At 39.5% G+C, this 26,244-nt stretch overlaps 1 protein-coding gene across 2 annotated transcripts in view; it reads left to right on the forward strand.

Moving 5' to 3' along the window:
• The first annotated feature begins 5,461 nt into the window (after nt 1-5,461).
• Nucleotides 5,462-26,244, forward strand: part of rhpn2 (rhophilin, Rho GTPase binding protein 2) — a 29,270-nt gene continuing 8,487 nt past the window's right edge. Inside the window, exons 1-7 of one of the 2 annotated variants that reach the window (XM_067495026.1) lie at nt 5,462-8,337; nt 12,976-13,091; nt 17,392-17,520; nt 22,174-22,249; nt 23,129-23,206; nt 23,664-23,788; nt 25,072-25,238. In XM_067495026.1, the coding sequence (XP_067351127.1) occupies nt 8,272-8,337; nt 12,976-13,091; nt 17,392-17,520; nt 22,174-22,249; nt 23,129-23,206; nt 23,664-23,788; nt 25,072-25,238 (757 nt within the window). In that variant the 5' untranslated portion in view covers nt 5,462-8,271. The remainder of the gene's footprint in view (nt 8,338-12,975; nt 13,092-17,391; nt 17,521-22,173; nt 22,250-23,128; nt 23,207-23,663; nt 23,789-25,071; nt 25,239-26,244) is intronic. The other variant, XM_067495025.1, reaches the window with a different exon arrangement.

Here is a 26,244-nt window from a genome sequence, read left to right on the forward strand (position 1 = left end):
GAGCAATACGAGCGCATGCGCTAGGGGCAGCCCCGGAGTCGCCACCTCGTCTCAGGTGTAAAGGTGTGAGGCTAGAGAGAGCCCAATGTTTAACCAGCATTCCTTCAGTTTTCTTTACATTATAGGTTTCAGCCTGCGTGGTTTTTCTCCCTTTCATCTCCTAACACAAAAAGCCTTTTCACCCAACGTATCTTCATTGCATCATCAGTTTGGTGCATTAACAAGATGCTTCACCAAAAATTGGATAAACATACAACTGTCAACCTCGAAAGAGATGTTAAAGCTAATAAGAAATATCAAAAAAACCAAGTAATAGGTAGAGCCCATTCAAATTCTACAAGTAAATGATTAAATTAATTTTTAATATTTGTTCCACTCATGACAATCTACACTCTAAAATAGTATAATACGAAAGAAAACACATTGTACTTACTAGTTATTATACTTATGTTTGTGCTTCCAGACATGCACAAAGTCAAGACCTTCGCTACAGATACACACATAAACTGCCCAAAACACACAAAGAGGCCATATTTAAATGTGGTCAAACGGGATTCAGGTGAGTGTGTTTTTCCTCTGTACAGCTGTAATTTGAGCCCCTGCTCTAACATTTGAATAGGAGGTTTAGCAGAGCACTGTTCCACACAGACGCATTCAGTCAGTAGATTGTAGACTTCAGTAGATCATATTAGTTAACACTGAGACTGTAATGCACTTGACATATTTAGTATCTTTTATGTTCGTTATGATGACTCTTTGTCTTTCTGAGGCTAATAAAATGGCAGCCAGATTGGGCATATATTCCTAATAGACTGCCTGAAGAATACAGAAGCAAATTTACAATACAATACACAACATAAACAAAACAGAGGAAACCCTGGTTGGTTCATACAAGGGTGGATTGGATGTAGGTATGGTAGCTAGACATGGGGTCAAATCCTCTGTTGGCTGGTGACATGTTCTTCTCTGGTCTGGGATCTGTTTTTGAATCAGTTGCAGAAGGAAATCAGACTGAACAGTATCTCTGTTTGAATGTAGAGTGACAGACCTATTCGCAGCCTGTCTATGTTCCATTAAAGGGGCTAAATATGTTCTTACGTCCTTAACACTCATTAGCTACTGGGTAACTGAATTGAAGCCTCCATCCCTCCCTACTAACCTTCCTAGCTGTGGCTGGGAAACAGAGAGAAGGATGTGCACATGCCAGCTTTTATGTTCGTTATGATGACTCTGTGTCTTTCTGAGGCTAATAAAATGGCAGCCAGATTGGGCATATATTTCTAATAGACTGCCTGAAGAATACAGAAGCAAATTTACAATGACAACAATAGAGTTCACAGCCAAAATTTAGCTCCATGAGGCTGTAGCTGTGAGCTAAATACCAACATTTGCATGCTCACGTGTTTACAGTGACAACAGTAACATGTCAATGCCTTGCAGATAAAATGTGTCTTATGTTTACCATCATAATCATTATTTGCTTATTAACACACAACACAAAATATTCAGTTACGCCTGGGTAACATGAATGTCTGTACAAAATTCCACAACAATCATTCGATGAGGACACCAAAAAAAACCATTCAGCATTTGGGAAAACCAAATGCTGAACTTTTAGTACACATAAAATGCCAGGGGGGGTTAAGGCGGGCTAGTTGAATCCCAACAAATGGACACACCACTAAAACAGGTAATGTGGCTTGTCTTGTAAAACATATGAAGTGGAAAGCCATGTCCATTAGCAAGAGAGAGACAGGTAGGTTTAAAATTCTGTTATTTTAAGGCATAGGCATATTTACCATTTACTATTTGCATAGGTGTAACATTTGAACATTTGTGCTGTAAGTGTGCAGCAGTGCCTGCCACTAACTCACTTTTCATTAAATTCTCCTTCATTGTTATTTAAAGTTATATAGATTTTGTCATGAAGGTGTTTTAATAAAAGCTGGACATTTCCATTAGGAGAAGTTGCATCCGTACTACATTCAAAAAGTTTTGTCAGGTGGACAAGTCTACCAGAAAAATGAACTTCTATGACCGAGAGCCTGTCTGTGTTTGTTACAGAACATTACTTTAGAAGAAAATCACTCTGGTTTTGCTGTTGTTTAAGTACCTGAGCACTTCAGTTACTGTAACTAAGAGTCTTACTTGTGGCTTTTCTACAACTAAATTATATGAGGTTTAGTTGTACAAATAAAGATTCACACCTCTAATTATGTTCCTGTACACTGACTGTTGGTGTGTTGCATTAAAAAAAACTTCTAAGGTTCACTCCAAAGAGCAAATGTGCATTGAGACGCCCTTTGCTCTTTCTCCATGACTGACGATAAAGGTTGGAGCAATGACGGAAAATAGGGTGATAGGGACTGAAGAGACATGATGGCGAAGAGCTTACATTGACAGAACAGGGGAAGTTAAAAACTTGGTTTTTTTACTTCACATAGGAGCAGAAGAAACTTAGTGGAGAAATATCCTTCATATCTCTTTTCAGCAAGGCACGACTGCTCATCAGAGGACAGTTGTCGTACACAGCGTCTCTTAAATGTGAGCGTGAGGAATCTCACATCTCTCTGAGCTTCTCCAGAGTTTGATTTTTAAACAACTAAAAGTTTAATATTTTGGATGTTCTGCTTCATCTACCATTGTCTACAAACGTAAAAAAACAACAATTAAATAACTTACATTTTTGAAAAAAAAAAACAACACACACACTCACATCACTTCATCTACATTTTAAGGAGCTAAGTCGTTAAGCTGCGGCAGGCGAATGCTAACGAATGCACAATTAACTTGGAGGCCGGCCTCCCTCTCCAAAAGGAGGCCCCAACAAAGAGAGGAGATGCTTTGTTGGCGGCAGGAAGGCAGTCTGAAACACTGGCTTCAGTGTGATGGCAGGAGGGCATGAGGAAGAGGAGGAGATCGAGGGGAAAACAGCCAAAATACTGTGGTGGCATACAGGGAGGAGTTGTGCTGTAAACAAATACATCAGAGCATCCCAGAACAGAACATTAGGAGAGTGGCAGGGGGGAGAAAGATGAGAATGGGAGGATAAGAATGGAGAAGGTGTAATAAGACAGGGAGAACAGAAGGAAGAGGAGGAGAGAAGAAGATGCAGGGGTTGGAATTGTGGAGTGGACAAGGCTTTGTGAATTGGTAAGAAACTTCCTCTAGCCTTGTTCTGAGTGTGATATCATCTCATGGAATCATACTCAGCCTCTGCCCTGAGTCTGATGCTGGATTACCACACTCAGTAGGTCACAGTTATTTTAAAGTCTCAGCTACATAAATGCAGCTAAAAAAACAGCAGTTATCACTTGGCTTTTGTATTTCTTAATCTACGTAACCTTGCAATACACAACATAAACAAAACAGAGGAAACCCTGGTTGGTTCATACAAGGGTGGATTGGATGTAGGTATGGTAGCTAGACATGGGGTCAAATCCTCTGCTGGCTGGTGACATGTTCTTCTCTGGCTCTGGGATCTGTTTTTGAATCAGTTGCAGAAGGAAATCAGACTGAACAGTATCTCTGTTTGAATGTAGAGTGACAGACCTATTCGCAGCCTGTCTATGTTCCATTAAAGGGGCTAAATATGTTCTTACGTCCTTAACACTCATTAGCTACTGGGTAACTGAATTGAAGCCTCCATCCCTCCCTACTAACCTTCCTAGCTGTGGCTGGGAAACAGAGAGAAGGATGTGCACATGCCAGCGAGTTACCAGTTGCCAGTTAACTCAGATCAGGTATTTGTTGGCACATCTCTCTGTTTATGTTACAGATAAGATTCGATAAGAGAAGGAATTTTACACCTGCTGCTGCTGGTACTGAAGCCAATGACCCAGATAAAATGTTTTTTTCTCTCTAGAAGTGTTCTTAGAATCTTGGGGGGGGCCCAGGCAAAGAGCTTTAACATTTGTCTGTCCCTGCTTTCTTCTTCTAGAGCAGTCTCCTGTGTGCTGCTGTAGACTAATCCACAGTGCCCTCTCCAGTGTTGGAGAGAAACAACACCGATGAGATCGTAGATTGCTTGAGTTTCACACCTGTGATTGTTTGCAGAAACACTTGTACTCCAATGCCGAAGAGCCAGTAAGTGATTCTCAGTTGAATGCATGTGCCAGCCTACTGCTAAATGAGCCAGTTGGTGGCACCAACATTTGCCTGGTTAGCATCTTCTGGTGATATGCCTCTGCACCTCTCTTAAATTCTGTTCAGCTGAGATAAGAGATATCAGCACAAGGTCTCTGTGGCACTGAGGGCCTCTCTGTGCCACAGAGACTTTAGCGTGGCTCTATCTAATGCGTTTCAGTTTAAAATAATCCAGAACCTTTATAAAACCCAGAATGTACTAAATATGTAAATAAATAACATAATTTACATAATCTTACATTATATCATACCATCTGGTTAAGTTTGCATTAGGCATTAATGTAGGAGGATACATTTGATTCCTGTTATTATTCTCATGCTGGCAACTGAATCATCTTTGGTAAAGTGCGTAGGCATACTGCTTAGTAAGTAGCAAGTTTTACAAGCAGCAAAGGTTAAAAGGAGGAAGCAAAGGACAGGAAATGTCAGAAAAAGAAAAGTAGGGCAAGAGACAGGTAAACAGGGAGGGGTAATAAAAAGAAACAAAAAAGGAGGAATGAGGAAACAGGACCTAAAGGAAAAGAGGCCATGAACCCAACACCACTTTACAGCCAAGGACAAACTATCACTCTCTTGCGTTCTCTCTTTTATCCCGCTCTTGATCTATTCTTACTGTAGAGCTTCTAGAGTGCCTGCTTAAATGGTTTGCCATACTGCCCACACCACACATCATTTGTTAACAGGGAACCCAGAGTTCTTGCAGTTGGGGAGCAGAGCTGCATAGCAACCCCACAGCACTTCCTGTTGGGTCAGGGGTTGAACGCCAGTGCCCGTTGTTCACTGCCGTGCCCCCTCTGCCTTTAGAAAAGCAGCCGAGAAGCAGTTCACTTACAATCGGCTTTGTGCTTCATTGTGAGGGGAAGAGAAATGAGCGGAAAAAGCAAAGCACCCACAGTTCACCACGCTCTTTAACAGGCCGGGACATCCATATGGTTTAACTAATGGGTTTGTGAGGGCTGCCATTAGGCCTGCTGGAGTAATGCTTCTGATAGCTGTTGTTATCAAATTTCAGTACCTTAATTATTTTCCCTTTGCATGAACAAAACAAAAAACTGCACTGCAGAGGAATGTAGACTGCTATTTTTGGTAGCAAAGCAAAAATGCTGTGAAAATGTGGCTCAGTTTTCAAGATTTCAGGCTTTACAGCCAAACCTCTGCGCCTTTGGAGTTGACTCACACAAAGCAGTTTTTGTAGTTTACACATTAACTTTACATGCAATGAGAACCTGGGTCTTTATGGTTTCTGCTTCCATTGTCAGGCAAAAGGATATGCCATGTGTTGACTGACACTGACAAGAACCCAGACACATTTGCTAGGAACCACTTTTGTGCAAACTGAAGCAATTGGAGGTAATGTATATTTTTGTTTGGTCTGCAAATCAACAACTTATCCTACATATGAAGTAGTACCCATATTGTGATCCCAGTTATACGCATTTTAGCTCAGTGACACTGATAAGCTTAAGTGTGGTATTTTTGTATAAAAATACACTTCATATATCCTACTGTACCTTCGCTACACACTTTTTTTTAGTGCACACACCCATGAATGTACATATGGGACAGGCAGTTATAACAATCATAAACAAACAGAACCGTTCAAGTCAAATGAGCTGTTATCACCCACATGACTGACAGCCTTTACTGAAATTTAAAAATTAAGCAGATGTGTAAGTCATGAAAATAAAATTATATTTTTCACTGTTAATTCCACTGTATATGTGCAGTGATGATATAAAATAAGCAGTTCATTCAACACCAATAGGATGTATCAGCCCATTAAGCTAATTCTAAATGAGTGGTGGCGGTAGTGTAGTGAATTCATGTTAAATATTAAAAGGATAACACACAGAAAATTGAAGACAGAAAGCAAATCGTCTAATGATTCTCAAGAAAAGAACCACAGATTGTGCTACTCACAAAAAGTTAGGGATATTCAACTTTCGGGTGAAATTTCAGGACGCACCTAAAATGCACTACAGCCTTTACAGGTGAACTTAATTTGACCTTCTCTAAACTTTTGAATGCAAGTGTGCAACTGTTCAGTGTTTCAAGACTTATTGCATATCATGCTGTTCTCCAACAAGGTGATTAACTGCAAAAATCACAACACAAGTGTCTGATCCATGAATCCACCACTAAATGTTCTTGTTCAATGACAATTTGTATTTAAACAGTCCTTTTCATTATGCTGTTCCCATTTTGACATCATGAGATGACACCTAACAATTGACGAGTTATTGAGACATTGACATTTATTGTTGAGGTATACCTACCACTTGTGTTAGCTTTTGTTTCAATAAATTGTTTGAGATGAAGATAACCCCATTACATGCTTCTAGTGCTTCTAAATGCCCTACTTTCATAATATAATATTATTGTAGCACGAACGTTTTACATTTTTCAAAAATTCCAGGCAAAAGTCAAATATCCTTAACTTTTTGTGACTAGTGAACGTCATCAACCAAATATTTACCTCTACTCCCACCTAGTGGCCGGCATTGTTTAGTACAACGACAATCATATTCAATCTAGCAATAGAAGAAAAAATCCCCCCAGTGCCCATAACCTACATATGTTAATAATACAAATATGATCCTAACCTACTATTTTATCACTTTGCATCATTTCAAGTTTATTATTTTTACAATTCAACTGATTTGTCTTTTTATGAACATGGACAGAAAGGGTTAACATTGTTCCAAAGCCAGATATAAAAAGAAAACACACCTAAATTTAGAACACACAACACAAGTCCGCATGTCTTTGATCCAGTGTAAACCCCCTTTGTTGGGTTGTGCAGGGTTGTGACATTTGTCTAGCGTGGGAATGGCCAGTTACTTGAAAGGATTAGATTATAAAATACTAGGTTACAAAATAGTTTAGTTTTAAAACCTCCTGGCTTTCAGAAGCGAAAATGCCCCAGACAGAGACAGCTGAGGCCTAGTTTACAACCACAGTAACGCCCTCATTCCCTAACTTCACCTTATTTTGGCTGTTATCAATAATCCTCTGCTGACATTAATAACCACTTCTTCCACTTTCAGGAATTTAACCTGCTTTGCAACTGGCTAAACCAGACACCCACAAACAGAAAGCTCTTCAATCCACAAGGAAGTCAGTCAGAAATCAACACAGTCATGAAAAAGCCTTTATTTTGTTGGTTTTCATTATATACAATTAGATTCAGAGTTATTTTAGTGATATGATATTTTATTCACATATTTCAAAAGATATGATATTAAGTTACCTTTTCAAACACAGCTCCTCCATCAGCTCGCACAGTTTTGATTGCTCATGTTACCATCATTGTCTTCTGTCCCTTATCTGGTGTCTGTGTGAGGGAGTGAGAGAGAGCGAGTCCGCCCAGGTGTTTTACATGGAAGCCATTTTGCATAAAACTGTTTAGGCTAACTGCTATGTTCCATCATTTGTTTAAATCTACCTGAATTTTACATTTAATTTGAATTTCATTTTTTTTTTCGAATTACACGCAGGTGTTGGAAGTTTAGAGATTTTTAAATGGCTTCACATTTTTGTTTGTTACAGTGCTGGAAATTCAGCCCTATTTCTATGTTTCTTTTTCTGTATTTACTTTGTCTGAATAAGGCCACAGCTTACGGCAACAGTTTATATAAATGTAACTCCAGTTTGTAACCACTAGGCTTTTAATCAGCCCAGCCAAGCTATTTTAGCACTTAGCCTAGTTCATCGGGACTAGCACGGGGACCAGATGGGGCAGCTTTCGCCTCAATAGGCTAAATCAGACTTAAATATGACTTTTGTGTTGTGTAAACTGTATTTTCAGGCGACAGCTTGTCCGTTGAATTACGTTCACTGCAGGGCAGAAGAGAAAGAAACAGGTGCCTTCCCATTATAAGGGTTTGGCTGTGAACGCACCACCCTGTCCTTTTTTTTTAATCTGCTTTGTTTCCCTCCTCTCGTTTGGGCGGAGTTTCTGCGTTTTGCTGGAAAAGTCCCTGCTCGAGTTGGGCGACATCAGAGCAGACGCACACACTCGGAAAGCAGAGGATAATCACCTGTTGAGCAGCATCGGTCCTGGTTAGAAGTTCACTTTTAATTCACAGTTTGTCCTCTGAGATTCTCAGAGTCTGAGGTTTCAGGATGACGGACGCGCTTTTACCAAACGGCGTCAAAGACAGCGGAGGAGACAGCAACTATTTCAAAAAGGTGAGTTTGGCTCATGTAGGTGGGTAAATAAGTCCACTGTTTACTTTTTTTGAAACGCTGTCACGATTCATCGCTCATGTAGCAAACTGTAGGCTATATACTGTGTGTGTGTGTGTGTGTGTGTGCGTGTGTGCGCACATTAGATAAAATTAGGAAAATCAATTACATGATGTAGCCTACTCATCATTAGAGTTTCAAACTAGAGAGAAACTACTTTGTAATAATGAGATACAAAAATAAATAAATAATAGAAATGTAAAAATCGGAGGCTATAAAAATATCTGATGAAACTAACAAAATGGAGATATTATTATTATTATTATTATTATTATTATTATTATTATTATTATTTTAAAATCAGTTGGTTTCAGGCCTAACTATAAAATTTATAGAAACATAGCACTGGCTGATGTGTCACTAACAGCGGTAAAGAGCTGTCATCTTCAGGTGTGTGTGGTGTGTGTGTGAGTGTGTGTGTGTGAGAGAGGGAGAGAGAGAGAGAGATCAGCGGCCATTCCTTCTCATCTCATTTGCACCTTTTCCCCAAACAGAGCACGGTATAAAACAGGTTGGTAGTGAAACTAGCCCCCCCAAGAAGCTACAGTGATTACTCCAACAATAGCTCAATCTCCTGCTGTTACCGATAAGGGCAGTGACCAAACATCCCATAATTAACCTACTTAGTTCCCTGCTATCTGTGAGAGATGTGATTGACAGGTAATAGGAAGTTGTTAAGTGGGGGTGGAATTCATTAAAGGGCTCAGTTGATACTGTTAATCCAGTAAGAAAATAATTAGGTCCTGTGCTTTAATGCGTTGAGTTTTAAGATATTAGGGACCACTACAGCCCCCTGCCTTTGACCTTTGCACACATGGGAGATTTTGTTGGTACCAGCATCAATTTAAAGACAGAAACGCAAATGTCAGGTTATCTAAACTATTCAGAAAAGTAGTATCCTCCCTTTAAGCTTAAACCTGTTTATTATGTAAATTGGCTGTTGAGTTGTCATTACACACAGTGACAGTCACTAATTGGCATTCAGTGCAACAGGACTGGCAGAGAAACCTCTCAGACCAGTTTTTGCATGTAGGTACTGTACCTGTGACTGTAACATTTCCAAGAGCTTTAAGTCGGTTTAGTTTGAGGATATGAGAAAGCCACTTGGCAGTGGTTGAGTGATTATCTAATGTGTTTTTACTGAGTCTGCCATGCTGTGGTCTGCATCTCATTATTCCACATTTGTACTGGTGTCCTCAACCAGAGCGTTTTTATAGACAAGCTTGTTTAGATGGAGATCTGAACAGGGCCTTTGTGTCTCTCAATCCCCCGAATCCCGTTCTGAAAGGTGTCGGATTTAGGTTCTGTGCTGCTCTTCCTGTGTCTATAATAAGGTCAGTGGGAGCCAAGGTCTGGGCATGATGGGAGAGTGTGGAGCCTGATACTTCAGCCTCAGTTAGCTGTATTACTGTAACTGTATTCTGCTCACCTTTTTTTTTTTTTTTTTTTTTTAGTTCTCACTCTCTCTAAATTTCCTTCGTTCTCAGTATTTCCCAGAATTGAAAGCTCTGGATCCTTCAGGCTACTTTCTTTGCAAAACCCTTCTCAGTATTAAAAATTCCTGCGAATTCACAGAAACCACAAAGCAATGAGTTCACGTTCTCGTTTCGTCATGTTAAAGAGATTAGCAATTTGGAAATGCTTTGGTCACAATTTAACCAAGTGGGGCCTGGATGATCTTTGCCTACCGTTTTTTTGTGGCCCACTTTCTTCTGGGTGAAAACGAGTGTAATCATTTACAAAACCTCACTCGATTTGACTAACGCTGCCGGGAGCTGTTGTGGTTCAGGACTTCCTTCGCAGCCTTCCCCTGTTTTGCCTCCAGCTGGCCGAGGGCCGACTGGATGGCTGCAGGATGGAAACATGGCAGAACAAAAAGCAGAATCTGCATGTTTTTTCCTCCTTATCCACCTCAGCCAAAGAGGGCATTGACGTAGCATCTGGCCTGAGGCTGTCCTGCAGCCATACCACAGACACAAATTGACAACATGTGTCCTGATTCACAAACCAGACGAACTTCCTCGACTTAAAGACACACTTCAATTCCCTTAGCATGGTTTGTATTGGAAAATGACAAATGATAAATTTAGCTGTGATCAAATGGTGACTCTTGCAGTAGTTTGCAGACGGGTTTGAAACACACTCCGCGATCTGTTCAAGCATCCCGCTGCATTTAGAGTGAATTCAGTGTGTGCAGTCGAGCACAATTTTAATTTGTCTTTAACTCCTTCATATAGACATAGTGAGAATGCTGTGTTCATGGGGCAGACAAAGAAAAAATGTGGATCCATTATGCTGCCATGACTGGGTCTTGGCCGAAGCCCCTTCATGGCCAGTTTTAATCGCTAACTGTTCAATGAACAACTTACAACAGAAAATGATTTGGTCTTTGTTGGTGAAGTAAATTGACTGAGCTCTTTGTTCTTTGCTCTACTGAAGTGTTGAATGCTTGTAGAGAAAAGCTTTACTGTTTGAGTATGCCAGTGGGTAGGGGGGGTTTCAATGGACCACTGCCTCTAATGGTAAGGCAAAGAATAGTAGCTGTAGTGGTTAGTTTGACAACAATAAATATATATATTTTCAAACATCAAGAAAAAGAGCTTCAAACTAAAAGCATATATACAACAATATCAAATGCAGTATAATGCCAAAATACGATACCATCAGCCTTATGTATAACTGTTAAGCGTTGACGATACACAGGGTCAGGGTCATAAATTGGGAATGCTAACAGTGAAGTCTCCTAGCATATTAAACATGGAAACTGCTATGGTTACTATCAACTGGTAGCTACTCCCTTTTTTTTAAAATACACACTCGTGCCTCATATTTTTTTTTGACGCAGCAAATGACGCGATGACATACTGCATTAAGCCCACACCCTCTCCTGTTGTGCGCTTGTGTCCTGACCTTGCAGCCTTTGTAAGAAAAAGTTTCTGCTACCTTCCACCAGGTCACACCCCCATCGGTTTCTATGAAGCTCTGTTGTGTAATTAAGGAGACTTTCATTTGTATAAATGGTTAATCATTACAGTTTCAGTGTTTGTACAGGAGCACTCTAGGGACAATAGCAGAGTGGTCATAGAGTGAACTTTAACTAAAAATGTCCAGTTAAATGTGACTGTCGTATTTGAACAGTGCAGGCTCTTTTTCCCATATAGTCTTTGAAACTGAAAATTGAAAAATGCCTCTTTCTAAATTACAGTACATTGATAACAGTTTTCAGATGAGCAGGTGCTTAGATCATCGCAGACTCATTTGAGCACACTAGGTATTATAGAAACATTCCAACACTGTTTTCTTCTAAACTTGAGTCCGGCTGTTGACTACTCAGCTGAGCATGAGTCAGAGCATCTTTCCTGCGGATGTGTTTCTTACCCGAGCCTAAAGGGCAGGTCAAGTTACACATTAAGGTGAACATTTTTTTTTAAATCAAAGAATTGAGAAATGAACATGTAACTACAAAGTGTGTTCTATTATGATTCACTGTCAAATGATTATTTGGTCCAGCTGATTGATTTCTGTGACCACTCACCCAGAGGATTCTAAGTAGAATCTTAAGTGTCCCATGCTGAGGACACAGTAAACTGACTTGTTTTGCTGAGCTGACTGGTCTGTGCATCATGTCATGTGCAAACCACACCTATGCTGTGTTGTGAGTCAGTGAGTATGAATGTCTCAGGCAAGTTTATCTGTATAGCTAGAAGTGACAGACTGTTGACTTAGGAAGGCTGGGACACTCCTGGTTGTGATAGGGACAAGGACACACAGTGCAGCTACATACAGACGAATTGGCTCACAACAGAATGCATGTTTTTCAGTACAGTTGAATTTAATAAGATGCAGGTTTTTCTACACCCAACTTTATATTTTATGGTTACTGTTTTATCAGGGCATAAAAAATACTGAAACAAAAACAATATACACTCACTGGCCACTTTATTAGGTACACCTGTACAACCTAATGCTATTCAATATAGCAGCTCTGCCATGAATTCTACTTTTACAATGTTATAATTTCTTGAAGTTAAAACTGTCAGAACGGTGATAATTCTACTCTCTGTTTATTATTGAGGTTGAAGTGGTTAGTGGAGTCGTACTGGAGTGCATTATAAGAAGAGGTGGTTCTGAGGATTTGGCCACTTCATTAATGGATGGTGTGAGTGTACAGTGATCATTTTAGGCTGTTACTAAAGTCCCTGATATCTTCACACTTAAATGAAATGTTTACTGAATCCTATGAAGAAAGATATTGGTTCAGTACATAATTTGCTATCATCTGGTCACATTTGTACACCAACAGTTGATTATTTCTAACGTGCTTTGGACTGATGAAATAAATGGAAATGCAAAACAGAGTTTAACTAGTTAAAAGTAACAAGCTGTTTTATGTTTCCAGCCTAAATCCCTTCAATGAAGGAATCGCCACATTTTCACGCCACATTTTCACGCCACATTTTCACGCCACATTTTCATGCCACCTAAAATGTTTTTGACGTGTTTACAGTGTTTTTGACTCCATAAATGTCTATACGTTATTATCTTCAGCTTACATTGTCATTGTGTCTCTGCTTGTCTTAGGGTTGTAACCCGTTTGCTCAGACTGGCCGAAGCAAACTGCAGAATCAACGCGCCAGCCTCAACCAGCAGATCATTAAAGAGATGAGGATGAGGGCGGGAGCCGAGAACCTTCTGAAGTAAGAACTGACACATGAACACCTGTATACACTGTACATTTGTGTGTTTGCTTGTTGTTTAGTGACACATGGACTGAAATGTACTAAGCACATAATACAGGCAAACAGTGATTTTTTTTTTTTTTTTTTTCTTAAGTTGCTCCATAAATGAAATTGATCTCTTTGCACCTTTTATTTGACTGTATTGGAGCCGTCTAGTTAACTCTAGATGGTCCATGGATGTTGGTACAGGTTCAGCGTTTCTTCCTTCATCATTCGGTCTTGGTGAGACTTAAAAAGGCCAAAGGGCTAGATCATAATTGATGATCACAATGTGGACAAGGAGCATTCCATGGGCTTTGAAAACAAAGAGCTTCTGTGAAATGTGAATTAGAAAAACATTTTGCCAAGTCTTTGTAGTCTAATTATAGGTTACAAAAGCCTATTGCTTCCCGTCAGTTTTAAAAAAGATGTATTTGCTTTTGTAATTTTGCATTTGTACAGCAGCCATCCCTGCAAGAGTCATCTATGACAAAGGGAAAAAATAGAGTTTGGGTTTTGTTTATGTTATGATGTGGTTGTAGAGCCAGATGGAGAACTTCCAGAAAAGTTGGGACATTTGTACTTACATAATATGTAAGCAAGTAAATTACTTGAACCCTAATGTTCATTGTAAATGATGTGACGTAAATATTTTAAACTTTGAACCTCAGTTATTTGATTGAAAAATATTTGCTCGTTTTGAATCTGATGCCAGTAACATGTCATAAATAGGGAAAGGGGCCATAAAAGTTGTGTTAAGCCTAAAAAAACTAAACAACCTCTCGCAACTAATTTTAACAGATCAATATTAGGATTGTGTATCCGAGGACAAAGAGTATCCCAGGATCTTACAGAAGTAAGAATGTGGTGAGGTTTATGTAATATGGTACAATTTAAAAAAAATATTTAATTGCATATGTGGGAATTTCATCATGTCCACTTAATAATTTTATGAAAATATTCAGAGAATCTAGTTTTACAATCACATGACTCTGTGACAAAAACGTCTGCTTGACACGTCTGGCCTGCCTGCAGACCAACGTCTTCATATTGCAGAAATGTCTTTATCACTAGGATTGAAAAGTCAAATTTGAGATTTCCCAGCAAAAGATGAACTTCGAACGCCATCCTCTCACTTTACTCAGTCTGGTTGGAGGCTTCTCACAAAAATCTATTTTTGTCACTCCATTTTTGCATACCGTGTATTTGAACAAAGTCTCACACTTTCTGTAACGGTGTCATCCAAACATGACTATAGATAGGTTACATTGTTTTCTGGTATTGTAGCAATAGTCTAAAACATAAAAATTAGTTTGATGGACAAATTTAGATCTAATATATAAACATATTTAATTTTGAAATGGTCCCTGCTTTTACTGCAGTGTTAACGGAGCTTTGGATCAGACTGACGCTGCTCTACTAATTAAAAAAGATGTATCTATAACAGCCTTTACATTGCACTTGACCAGCAATGATACACGTATAGGCATTTAACTCATTCACTTTCTCATTCACTGTATTATTCTCTGCTGTAGTCTTTAAGGCAGGTGTCTCACTGAGGATAGAGACATTCTATATAGAGATGGTCAACCTCCAGAAATACTTTGTAAGCTGGCATAACCTCTCTGTGAATTTTTTACTGTGAATTTTATTGCTAACCAAGATGTAAGGCTATCACGTTTGAGCGAATTTTCGGAGATCATCAGCAGAACCCGCTGTACTGGATGAAAAGCAAGTCTGTCAGCCGCAGGCTTCCTTGTGACACAAAAATAGGAGGCAGAAAACAGTACATGCCATACGCCATATGTAGTTATTTGTAAGGATCTCTGCAGTTAAATGTGTGGGAAAACTACAGTATTGAGAAATATCTATATCTTACAGAAAGTGTCAACAGTAATGGATTGTTATGCACCCAGAGTTTTATTTGCATTGGATTGAATTGTACCATTCTTCGTGTTACTGTGTCCACTTACTGTTCTGTGTGACCTGTTGCAGTGATAATGTCTCTTAAATGACAGGATGATGTTAAATTTAGTGAACTGTCAAGGGTCGGCTGTACTAAAATAGTGTCCTCTGGTATATTCAAAGTGTACCTTTTCTTTGATAGTGTAACCTCAACTTCTCCAACGTGGTTTCCTGGATCATTTCTCTTTCTGATTGTGTAAAGAGACGTCTGGTGAGGGAGGATACTGCTGTGTTTGTGTGTATTGGTGTATGTGAATGTGTCCATTAGTCCTGTCTAAGCCTACTATCTGCCTCGGAAGCCTCCACATTCCTTTAGTTCTTCGCATAGTCTGACTAGCCGTGGCCAGGGGCCAATGGACTGTGTGTGTGTGTGTGTTAGCCCAGCTGCAGCGCACAGGCTGGATGCATTTTTGAGTTTCAGGTATGCTTTTATATAAAATTCATACGAAACCTGACTGTAGATCCACCTGTGTCCATGGGTGTGTCTGTTTTGGTGTGCATAACAGAGTTGTTATGGCTGTCCTATGTATTTGGACATCCAACTTGATTGTCACTCTCTAGTCATGTCAAAAGCTAACCAGGGGTGTAAGTAGTTGGACATGTAATAGAACATTGAATGGTTAAGTAGGTTTTTGGCCATCTTTGACAAAAAATATATCGCATACAAGCCTTTGACTTCCATCTCTTTACTGTGTGTGTGTGTGTGTGTGTGTGTGTGTGTGTGTTTTGGTCATTTGGCATCCTCCGTTCCCCTTCTTTTTTTTTTTTTTCTCTGTTGTTCTGCATTCCTCTCTCTTTATCAGCAGCAGGTGGATTCCTGAACTGGTCCATCCAGTTACAGCACTGCTCTGCTCTGGCCTGCTCGTATCTTAACTTGTCTTACAGTTCTCTTTACTTTACTCTCTTTACTACACTTTACATATAAAGTTGTAGAGAGAAAGAAGGGAGCGAGTTACCGGAAAATCACATCTGCAAAATTAACCCAGATAACAATTTAAAATGCTTTTACATGAATACTAAATAAATGTAATTAATGCACAGTGGCTCAGTTGATAGAGTGGCCACCCACTGACCATAGGCTCAGAGGTTCTCCCAGCTGTCCCTGACCCTGTCTTTCAGTGTCACTCACAGAACCAAATGTTTTCAGTGTTTGTCCCTGGGCAAGACCCTTAACCCCAGACCACCCATTCCAATCCCCAGCCGTGCAGTGGCGGTACCAAGCCCATGAAAAATTTGGGAGGTTTGCATCAGGAAGGGCATCTAACGTAATAATATGCCAAATCAACATGCAGTCCAGTGATTTGCTGTGGTGACCCTGAACTTGCAGGATAAGCCGAAAGGCAAAAAAAATAAAAATTACACTTCTGTTGGGCAACTAGTGAGAGACGTAACGGCCAACAGTCAGTAGAAGATACAAGTGCCAAGATATGTTAAATTCTTATGAAACTCAAATCAGTACCAAAAAGATATCTCTTTTTAGGACTACAGCTTACCAAAAACATAAACTTCTTAGAAGAGAGAACGAAGAAAATGTAAGACAAACTAAATTTGCTGAGATTCCCATGTTCTGTGGGATGATATTAGATATTAAATTGGATTTAATAACAGCCTTTGGTGCAAGCAAGATGGTTTCTCTGTATTCCAAGCCACAATACCGCTTCCTGCCACACTAATGGATGCCCCAGACCAAACCTCTTCAGAACCTCCTCAGCAGGCCAAAGGGAAGTCACGGTGTGGTGTGAAATGTTAAACAGGGTTAGGGTCCTACGTCCCTATTCTGTTACTGTGTGTGTGTGTGCGTTCGTGCATGTGTGTATAACCACCGCTAGTTTTCGGATCAAGTACTCTCTGTGTGTGTGTGTGTGTGTGTGTGTGTGTGTGTGAATCCATGCCGTTCTGGATTTTTTTACCATGGGAAAGCACTTTTAAGCCATATGGATACTACAGCTGTGAATCATAGAGTTTGGTTGCATGCTGGACATTAAAACATTAAATCAAGTGCAGAGCAGAGCACAGTGACGCAGGTTTGTGGTGGAGAATGGCAGTTAGAGGCACGCTTGTTTTAATAATCAACTGCAGGAAGGTTTGGCTCTGGAAGAGTGGATAATAACATGGCTTATATATTTTTTTTCTTTTACCCTTTTTTTTAACATTTTGTCTGACTATATACACAGTTGCCCATAACGTTGGAATTATTTAGTTTTCAGACACATTCCTCTATTTTGCTAAGGTTATTTGTGTTTTAATGTTCACTGTAATATGATTATGATGAATATTTTTCTGTCTCTCTCCCTCCAATCTCTACTGTGTGCAGGGCTACTTCCAACAACAAAGTTAAAGAGATGGTTCTGCTGGAGTTGAGCTATGTTAACTCCAACCTGCAGCTCCTAATGGGAGAGCTGGAAGGACTCAACAGCTCAGTAGAGGTCTACCAGAACACCCAGTAAGTACAACTGTTATGTTTTTGGCTATTAATGCTGCAGATGGCACTGCCTCTGTAAATGTAAGATGTTGGCTTGTAAATGACAAGCATTGCTACAACAAAATTATAAAAAACAAACAAAAAAATTTATTGCACACCTATTGTAAAAACTTGAAATAAGTTTGACTTACACCTACAGTCGAATGAAAACCTTGAAATCAAAATCAAAATATTATTTAATGCACATTCAGCTAGTACCATTTTAATGATATTTTGGTCTGGGAAGACTCTTTTTCTTTTTTTTTTTTAACACTATTTCAGGGTTGGTATCATTGTCTTGTTGAAGGACCCACAGTGGGAATGGTCTTGTTATATACTTTTTTTTTTTTTCGCCACACACACCTGTGCAAATTATGACTATATAATTAAAATTTGGCCTCATCAGACCATATAATCTTGTTCAAAAACCTAATTTGGTTTGTTCGCGTGCTCTGTAGCATACTCTGAGCTGTTGCCTGTCGTTTGTAAGATTCCTGCGCTATTCTCCCAAACAGTCCAGACTTAAATGTCGAGACGTGGATTCCAGTTGACTCTATGGACTTTGTCAGGTCTCCTGCTGTTTGTCTTGGATTCTTAAGTAGCTTTTCACCAAGTTTCCTTGCTCCTCTTTCAGTTAATTTTCTTGTTCTTCCACTTCTTAGTGTCTATTTTCTCCCATTTTTAGATTAGAATCTTCACAGTTGGTACTGGTTACCCTAAATGCTTTAAAATATTTATAGATCCCTCTCCATCTTAGTAAGATTTACTAATTTTATTTAGATTTTTGCGGAAAACTTTCAGGCTACCTTTGAAAGCTACTTTTTTTACTATAACCTTTACAGATTTTTACACTTTTTCCTGTCTTTTGCCATTTCAACCTAAGTGGAGACTAAATTCTTCACCCAACTGTACTGCTGATTGACAGCCTAGAAGAGAACGATGGCTCTGAGACACTGAAGCCATTGTTTATGACGAGATGAGCAGAAAGCTGTATGGACGGAGAGTAGGATATGTAGAAAAACATGAAGACAAAGTGCAACAGTTAGTTTATGTTGTCAAACGGGATCAGCTGGTTTTTGTGACACAAGGCACAGAACAACAGAGAAAGGATGAGCTTATCTGCACACCAAGATAAGCGTGTAATACACAGATCTGTCAGTCTTATCAGGTATGAATGGGTGTTTGTGTGACAGTGAAAACACCTGGCCTTTTCTCACTTTAAAGACAAGCAAAGTTTATGGGACTCTAATTACAATGGCGTATGTATGTCATGTGGATACACACATTGTTTCCCATCATGTGTAAAGTGAGCTTTACAAAGGACCTGATGACTGTGATACGGAAATGTCACATTAATGGAAAAATATATTCGAACATTGGCATCTACTTTTGGCTTGAAGAAAATCTTTAAACATTTCCTCATCATTACATGACTCATTGGATCTTAATTTAGTCTAATGAATTACATTTTAAAGAAATTGTTTCTTGCTTATGAATCTATAGCATTTTAAAATAAGTCTTTAATTAGTTTTTGTTTATTAATGCAAAATAAAAAATACAATACAATTACATATTAGGACCCTTGTTTTCAATCTGTCAGCCCTGCCACGAACATTGTACATATGATAACGAACCTGTTTTTAACATAGGCAGAAATGAGTCCGTTTTTTTTTTGTCCTTTCGGTTTATCCCGTGAGTTCAGGGTCGCCACAGCAGATCATTTGTCTGCAAGGTGATTTGGCACAGTTTTTATGCGAGATGACCTCATGACACAACCCTCCCCAATTTCTACTGGGCTTGGACCGAACCACTGACCCTGTGGTCCGTGGACGACTGCCTTTACCAACTGAGCTACAGCCGCCCCACATATCCCACTTTCACATATTACAGTATCATGCATACACAAACTACTAGAGTACACAGACTGACTGCTAGTGAAAATCCCATGTTCCCCATGAAAACAAATCCCAACAGGGGATGAGGAAGAAGGAAGAACTAGGGAAAGGGGCTGTTTTATGAACTGCTGCAGTATGGTAATGGTTCTGAGGATAACTGCCAAAAATCCTACATGCTTTACAAAATATTAAGGTGCTGATGTTTGGCAGTTTCATTTTTTTTAGTGTCATTATTAGTGACTTTAGCTTTACACCCATATATCTATATATATATATATATAGAGAGAGAGAGAGAGAGAGAGAGAGAGAGAGAGAGAGAGAGCGCTCATGCATGACCTTATAAATCCCGAAGTGCTGTTCAGAACCCCAGTAACACCAGATCACTTTATGTGCCTCACATGGTTTCAGTGCTGTAAAGGCTCGTAAGATTTAACCTGCTTCTAATAAATCAATTAAGTGTGGGAGCTTTTAACTGTTAGGCTCTTTGAGAAGCACCTGTTCACTGCTCTGCACACAGGAAAGTGGGAGATTATTCCATCGTCTGTCCTCCGTTGTGTTTCTGTTTTAGAGTAAAATTAACCATGTCTAAAGTCTAAATGTTCCATATTATTAGATTGCAGAGAACAAAAGGCCATACACATTAGTACACAGGAAATACTGCATTAATTTTAACTTATTGGATCTGTTGAGAACCTCCCCCCCCCGTCATTTCTAAACAGGTGTCTCAGCGGAATCACACTTTACAGCCAAAACAGGGAGTTAACCGCCACCCTCTCAGGTTGAAATACGACCTTGGTATTGGGTGAGGAGATAAAAACCTCTCCATTTTCAAGGCTGTTTTTCCACTTCTCCAGCGTCCTGAATAGTGTCTTTCTGAGTTCATTGCTCACTCAGTTCATACTCTGCTAGTTTTGGCATTTCAAGCATAACAAACAGCAAAAGTATGTGATTCCTGCAGTACATGTTCAGTAAATTGAGTTACTGATCCACCCCAGGAAAAATTGCAGCTTTTCAAAATGTCTTATCAAAAAAAGATTAAATCCTGAAAGGACTTGTTCTGGGAGTGTTAGTGCTGTAGATAGTGTTTGTTAAGTTCCCTTTTGTAATGTTCTTTAACTAGACTAAGTGAACTTTCTGAATGAGCATGACTACAGTAAAGGGATGAGGAATGAAAACACATTATGATAATGATGCCACAGGTTGCTTCATTAACTTTGCTATATGGGACCGACAAAGGCATATTCGGAGAGTTACCAAATGTAACTAAAGTTGTGCTGGACTTTCAGCGTAGACTGCCAGGGTAATAGTTGTGTGTTTCGTTTCTTAGACGCTGGCACATAAACAGTGTGTGGGAAGCTGTGTGCGTGTATGTGTGCACAGTCAGGAAGGTGGGGGTGAGCTTTTGAGGGGCTTTTAACATTTCAGATACCCTGCAGAGAAGCCATCCTCAATCCCCCCCCCTCCAATTCCATCCCTCTGCCAAACCAGAGTGATCTCATGTACAAGTGTTAATGGAGTACACTGCAGCCTCTATCTGTCTCTGTCTGTTACTGATGAATGAGATTTTTTTTGTGATTCACAGAGCCAGTATGCCTGAGGAATGCTTCCTTATCAGCAAGTGATGAATGAGCATGAGGAGATGTTTTTCTAAACCCTTTGGGTTTGACGTGTTGTGAAGTGAAAAGTCTGTACAGCATATCTGATGCCTTTGATTGATTGAGTAGGTCACAATTATAATAGATAAGATCATCCATGAATACTTTTTAAATGTTAGTTAGTTTGGAGCTGAAGTTAGTGCTACCATTGGCACTCACTGGAACTTGTTTTGAATAACTCAGATGCCTTGCAAATCCAGAAGCATCCCTAGATTGTTTTGAAGAATTCTCGTTCATTTAGTAGCACCTCATTATTCTGCTTTGATGGAGTGTGGGTTTTTTTTTTTCCCAGACTCTGGTCGATGAGCAGCAGGTATCTGTCATGTTATATTTCCTCAGCTCTGATAACAAACTGAACCTGCTTTCCATCTGTCAACAGCCAGGATGTCCAGGTCCATGCAACCAGAGAAATGCCAAAACATTATAGCTGAAGCTGAGAACAAAACAGAAGGTTTACCTAGTGTTTTATGACATTGTCTGTTTTCTGTCGGGTGAATAAAAGCCTGTCTTTAGTGGCAAGAGGAAAGAATTGTTACAAGCCAGAATGATTGATAACAGAGATGAGTAGGTTTTTAGTCGATGGAGACTTGGGGCCCCCCATTTACCTTTATCCAAACTCCTTCAGTTTGTGTGCTCTGCTTTGCTGCGGTGGCGGCATCTGCCCATTCAAGACTTGCCTTCTACTACAAAAAAGATTAAACTAAAATATAACCCTTTGTAAAGCAACAGCGCTGTTGGTGTGATCAGGCTGTTTTTAACACTGTAAACATTAATAGTTACTAGTCTGTTCTCTATATCTCTAACAAGGCTTGGTCTATGGTCAAAAGGAGTTTCTGGTTGTATGATATCTTGTAACACACCTTAGAGCTGCTTTAGTTTACTATTAATCTATGTATTTAATGACTTGTGGATATTGCAGATATTTCTGTTCTTTGTCTGGCTCAAATAATCAGATATGCACCACAGTGTCCTTTTTTCTTATGGAAGGATTTGCTGTATCATAAGCTGTCAGCATTTCCTTTCACATGTTTTATAACCCAAGCAAGGTCACTGACAATATTTATGTCTTTTTGTGTTGTGTACAGGGAAACGGCCAACATTCCTCTCATTGCTCTAGGTTTGAAGGAGACAAAAGAAGTCGACTTCTCTACTCCTTTCAAGGTAAAGGAAAAATGGCATCACGATTCTCTGCATTGTATAGTAAAATATGTGATAACAGTTGTTCAAGATGTTTAAAATATAGGAAAGCAATGACATTTAAACTATACTAAAGAAAGAAGAATAAGAATTGCTGCTCACCTGCTCATCATCATCAAATAAAGAAAACTACGCTTTGCTGGTCTTATACTATACAGAATAAATGCTGATGGTCCTCGTGGACAAGTAGGAACAAATTTAATTTCAAATTAACACAGAATGTGTTTAAAAGTTCTGCTAGTTTGCATAATGCAATTAGGACCCGTATTTTTAGGCAGTGTTTGCAGTGAGGATTTAGTTACATCAAAATGAACATGTCCTGTTAGAAAAGCAGCAGACAAAATTTTTAACTGCAATAATACTTTAATCGCAATTTTTTTAAGGAACAATTCTTCATGTCGCTTATTTAAAAAAAGATGGGTCTTGTTAACCAAAAGTGGGTCAACAGTTATTGTGACTGGTAGGATTGCTGTGTACAATAACTGGTGCACTAGTGACGCGCTCTCGTAAATGTCCCAGTGACACATTTATAGTTCAGTTCATGCTGTTGTGGTTTAACAACAAGGCTTGTGAGACATGTTCAGACTTAATGATGTCTGAGCAGGTTAATTCTTCTCTACTCATTGACTGTAATCACAGGTCTGGTTGGATCTGGCAGAACGGCAGCTCTTGTAAGCCTACATGGCAAAGCCCATTCGGACCTGGCTTGTGTGTGTAGTCGTACAATCATGTGACGGAGTGAAATAGAAATAGAAAATGCATTTTAACTAAAGGGTTTCTGGTTTAACCCCCCAGAGCACTCCGACAACTGTCTAGAAATGGGATGTGTTTGTTTTTTGACAGGATTTTATCTTGGATCACTACAGCGAAGACGGGAACAGTTTTGAAGATGAGATTGCCGACCTAATGGACCTGCGACAGGTAGTGTGCGTCTTTATTGAAGTACTGAGATCTCTAGTTTTTTTTTTTACCACCACCCAAATGTAATGAGGTAAATGGAATTGACATCAGATGAAGCGACTTAAAAAGATGTCGACATTTCTCTGGTTTTTACAAACTTTGCATTCAGCAAATTTGTTTTTAATAAAGGAGTATATAATTTAGTAGTGTAATACCTTTAAATAATAATATGTCAATTCTTGTGTTTGAACTTCACAAGCGATTTTCAGAGTTGATATCAGTAAATCCCTACCTAAGTGAAACGATGCATAGAACTAGATACAATTATTGTGTGGGGGATGGGGGTGTAGGGGAATGGGGGTGGGTTTGGGGGAATGAGGGTGGATGGGGGGGCTTATTGCATTTCCATCTGTTGTCTTGACCACTAGAATTGTCCATTATTCCTGACTACATCGGATCTTTTCCTTTTATGTTGTAGGCTTGCAGAACGCCAAGTCGAAGCGAGGCTGGGGTGGAGCTGCTGGCAAAATACTCCAGCCATCTTCCTTTGGTAGAGGGCCGATTCTTTTCCCCAAATCACCAGAGTGGCATCTTCTTCACCTGGTACACAGTGATTATTAATAATTAATGCTAATATGCTAATATAATGAGCTTGAGAGGAACACGAAACAAAGGCAGGGATAGTTTTATTAATGCCAGCAAATTTTAACAAAAATGGAAACTATGTTTTAATTAAAGATGGCCCATCCTTTTTCTCATCCGACACTGATTTGATATCTTTAGTATTCCAATCAAACACTTCTCTATGATCGGACATCTGACAAAATATATTTTTTCAGAACTTGGTCCATATACAGGAAGTAAAGGGTATTAGGTTTAAAAGGTTAAACATGTTTAAACCATAACCGACACATTCCTCACAATTACGTTCATTAGTGAAGATGTAACCATATTTTTCTTTTTAAATAACAACCATGTCAGCACTGGCTAAACATGACAAGCCGCCGCTCAATGTTTTCTACATTGACCTTTAATGAACAGATTTTTCATCATATTTTTAACTGTTCGAATTTAAGCTTTGCATCTTATTGTGACTGCTTCAGTGACCTCTTCATGTCAGTCAAGGTCTGCCAGATGAGCATAAGCATGTGGTAAATGTTTCACACATCCTGCCTTGCCTTAGAAAGTGTCAGCATTGACAAAAAAAGCCCCTTGTGAACAAGCAGCTGAAGTGTGCGTGTGTGTGTAGCTAACACCAGGTTCCTGATAGAATCAATGCTCATTGACATCCCCATAGCGTTTTTCAAATGTAGTACTATAGATTGTACTGTGGCTCTACAAACTCAATAATACTGTGTATTATTTTTCCACCTCAGTAACTAGCTGGTCACAGACATCCACCTTTTTTTAGATACCATAGTTTCATTTTAAGCAGAATACGGCCATGGCCTTTAGGTTTTTGTGTCTCTGCAGGAACTACACTTGGATCACATCACATACCATCTGCTAACAGGAGGTTCACTCACTTCCCCTTTCAAAAACAGCAACCTGACTCAAACACTGACAAACTATAATCAAACCTCTGCATCTTTTCCTTAGTGTGTTTAACAGCTCAACTTTCAGCTGATATTTGTTTTCAACAAGTTTATCGTGGAATCATGTAAACTTCATCTGTATGTTTTTCTCGAGGCACTGGTGTGGTTCTTTAATTATGTGATCCAGTGTTTTCTGTAGACCGTTTAATCTTTACATGCTTTGTCCATTTCAACCACCAGAAGCAGAAGACCCCCAAAGTATATCAGTGTCTTTTCTATAGAACTTTGTGCTTGTTATGATTTGCTGCTTTACACAACTAAATAGTGACAGCTTTCTTGTCTTTGCTCTAGGTATGACTCCTTCACAGGAGTCCCAGTGTGCCAACAGAACCTGTCGCTGGAGAAGGCCAGCATTCTCTTCAACATGGCCGCTCTCCACTCCCAGATTGGCACCCGTAGTGACCGGCAGACAATAACAGGTCTGGAGGAGGCCATCTCTTCCTTCCAGAAAGCTGCAGGTAGGAAGTAATAAGAGGGAAAATCTTTTAATAATTCCTCTGCCAGGTGGCTTGAAGGGGACCTCACAATCTATTATGAATTCGAAAAACTTCAAATAAGAAACTTGTTGTCCTTATTTCTTATAATCGAGTGAATCTGAGAACACGTGGTAAGTGAGTAGAATAGGGAGAGAAACAAAAAGAGACAGGGGTATGAAAAATGAAATGGTAATGAGTGGTTAATCACTATAGCCCAAGAATAGCTATGCACAGGCAAAGATATTCTTTTCCCTTTGCAGATATTTTCTAAGGACCTTACCATTTTAAAGGCACATGCTGTTGAATGCAGTAAAAGAATAACAGTATGAACGCAGACATGTTTTCAGAATATGTGCCAGTCTCCACCCTCTGCTTCTGTTGGAGAATGAATATAGTTGATGTTTCTCTAGCTTCTTGTCATGTGGCGGAGTTCCATAAAAACACCACTAATACGAACTGGTTTTCCAGCACTCAGACGTTTCAGGAACCTCAGACAAGTCTTGATAGAATTATGACTTTGGCAGTATGAGGAGTATTTCAGTATAATTACTGCCCGGGACAGGCCAGAGCTTTAGTTATGTTGCTTTGATGGCTATAATTTAGGTTTGTACTAAATAAAACAATTATGCTGTTATGAGGAACATTGTCAGTGGTATTAAGAGCCAGTAGTAAACAGAGCTGGGAAGTGATACGCGGCTGCTGTGCTCTTTAGCCCGGGATACAAAACAGGTTCAGAGGATGGGAGGAGCCTGCCAGCAAATGCAGAACCTTAGAAGAAGAGTCGGGAGGCAGTGCTCTGTTATTAAGTTGTCTGCAACTCTGTGCTGCCAGGTTTTTAATCTGTTAAATAAGAGTTAGGCATTTCATTTGGAGTGCAGCTGGCCTTATTGCTTCGATCAGACATGAAAAACTCATTTAAGAGGGTTTGTGTTTTGGCACACACTGATCCAACTGCTAGCAGCCATCTTTTGCCTTTTTAGGGGCTTTT

This window comes from Channa argus, chromosome 2, assembly GCF_033026475.1.
Source record: "Channa argus isolate prfri chromosome 2, Channa argus male v1.0, whole genome shotgun sequence".
Lineage (NCBI taxonomy): Eukaryota > Metazoa > Chordata > Actinopteri > Anabantiformes > Channidae > Channa > Channa argus.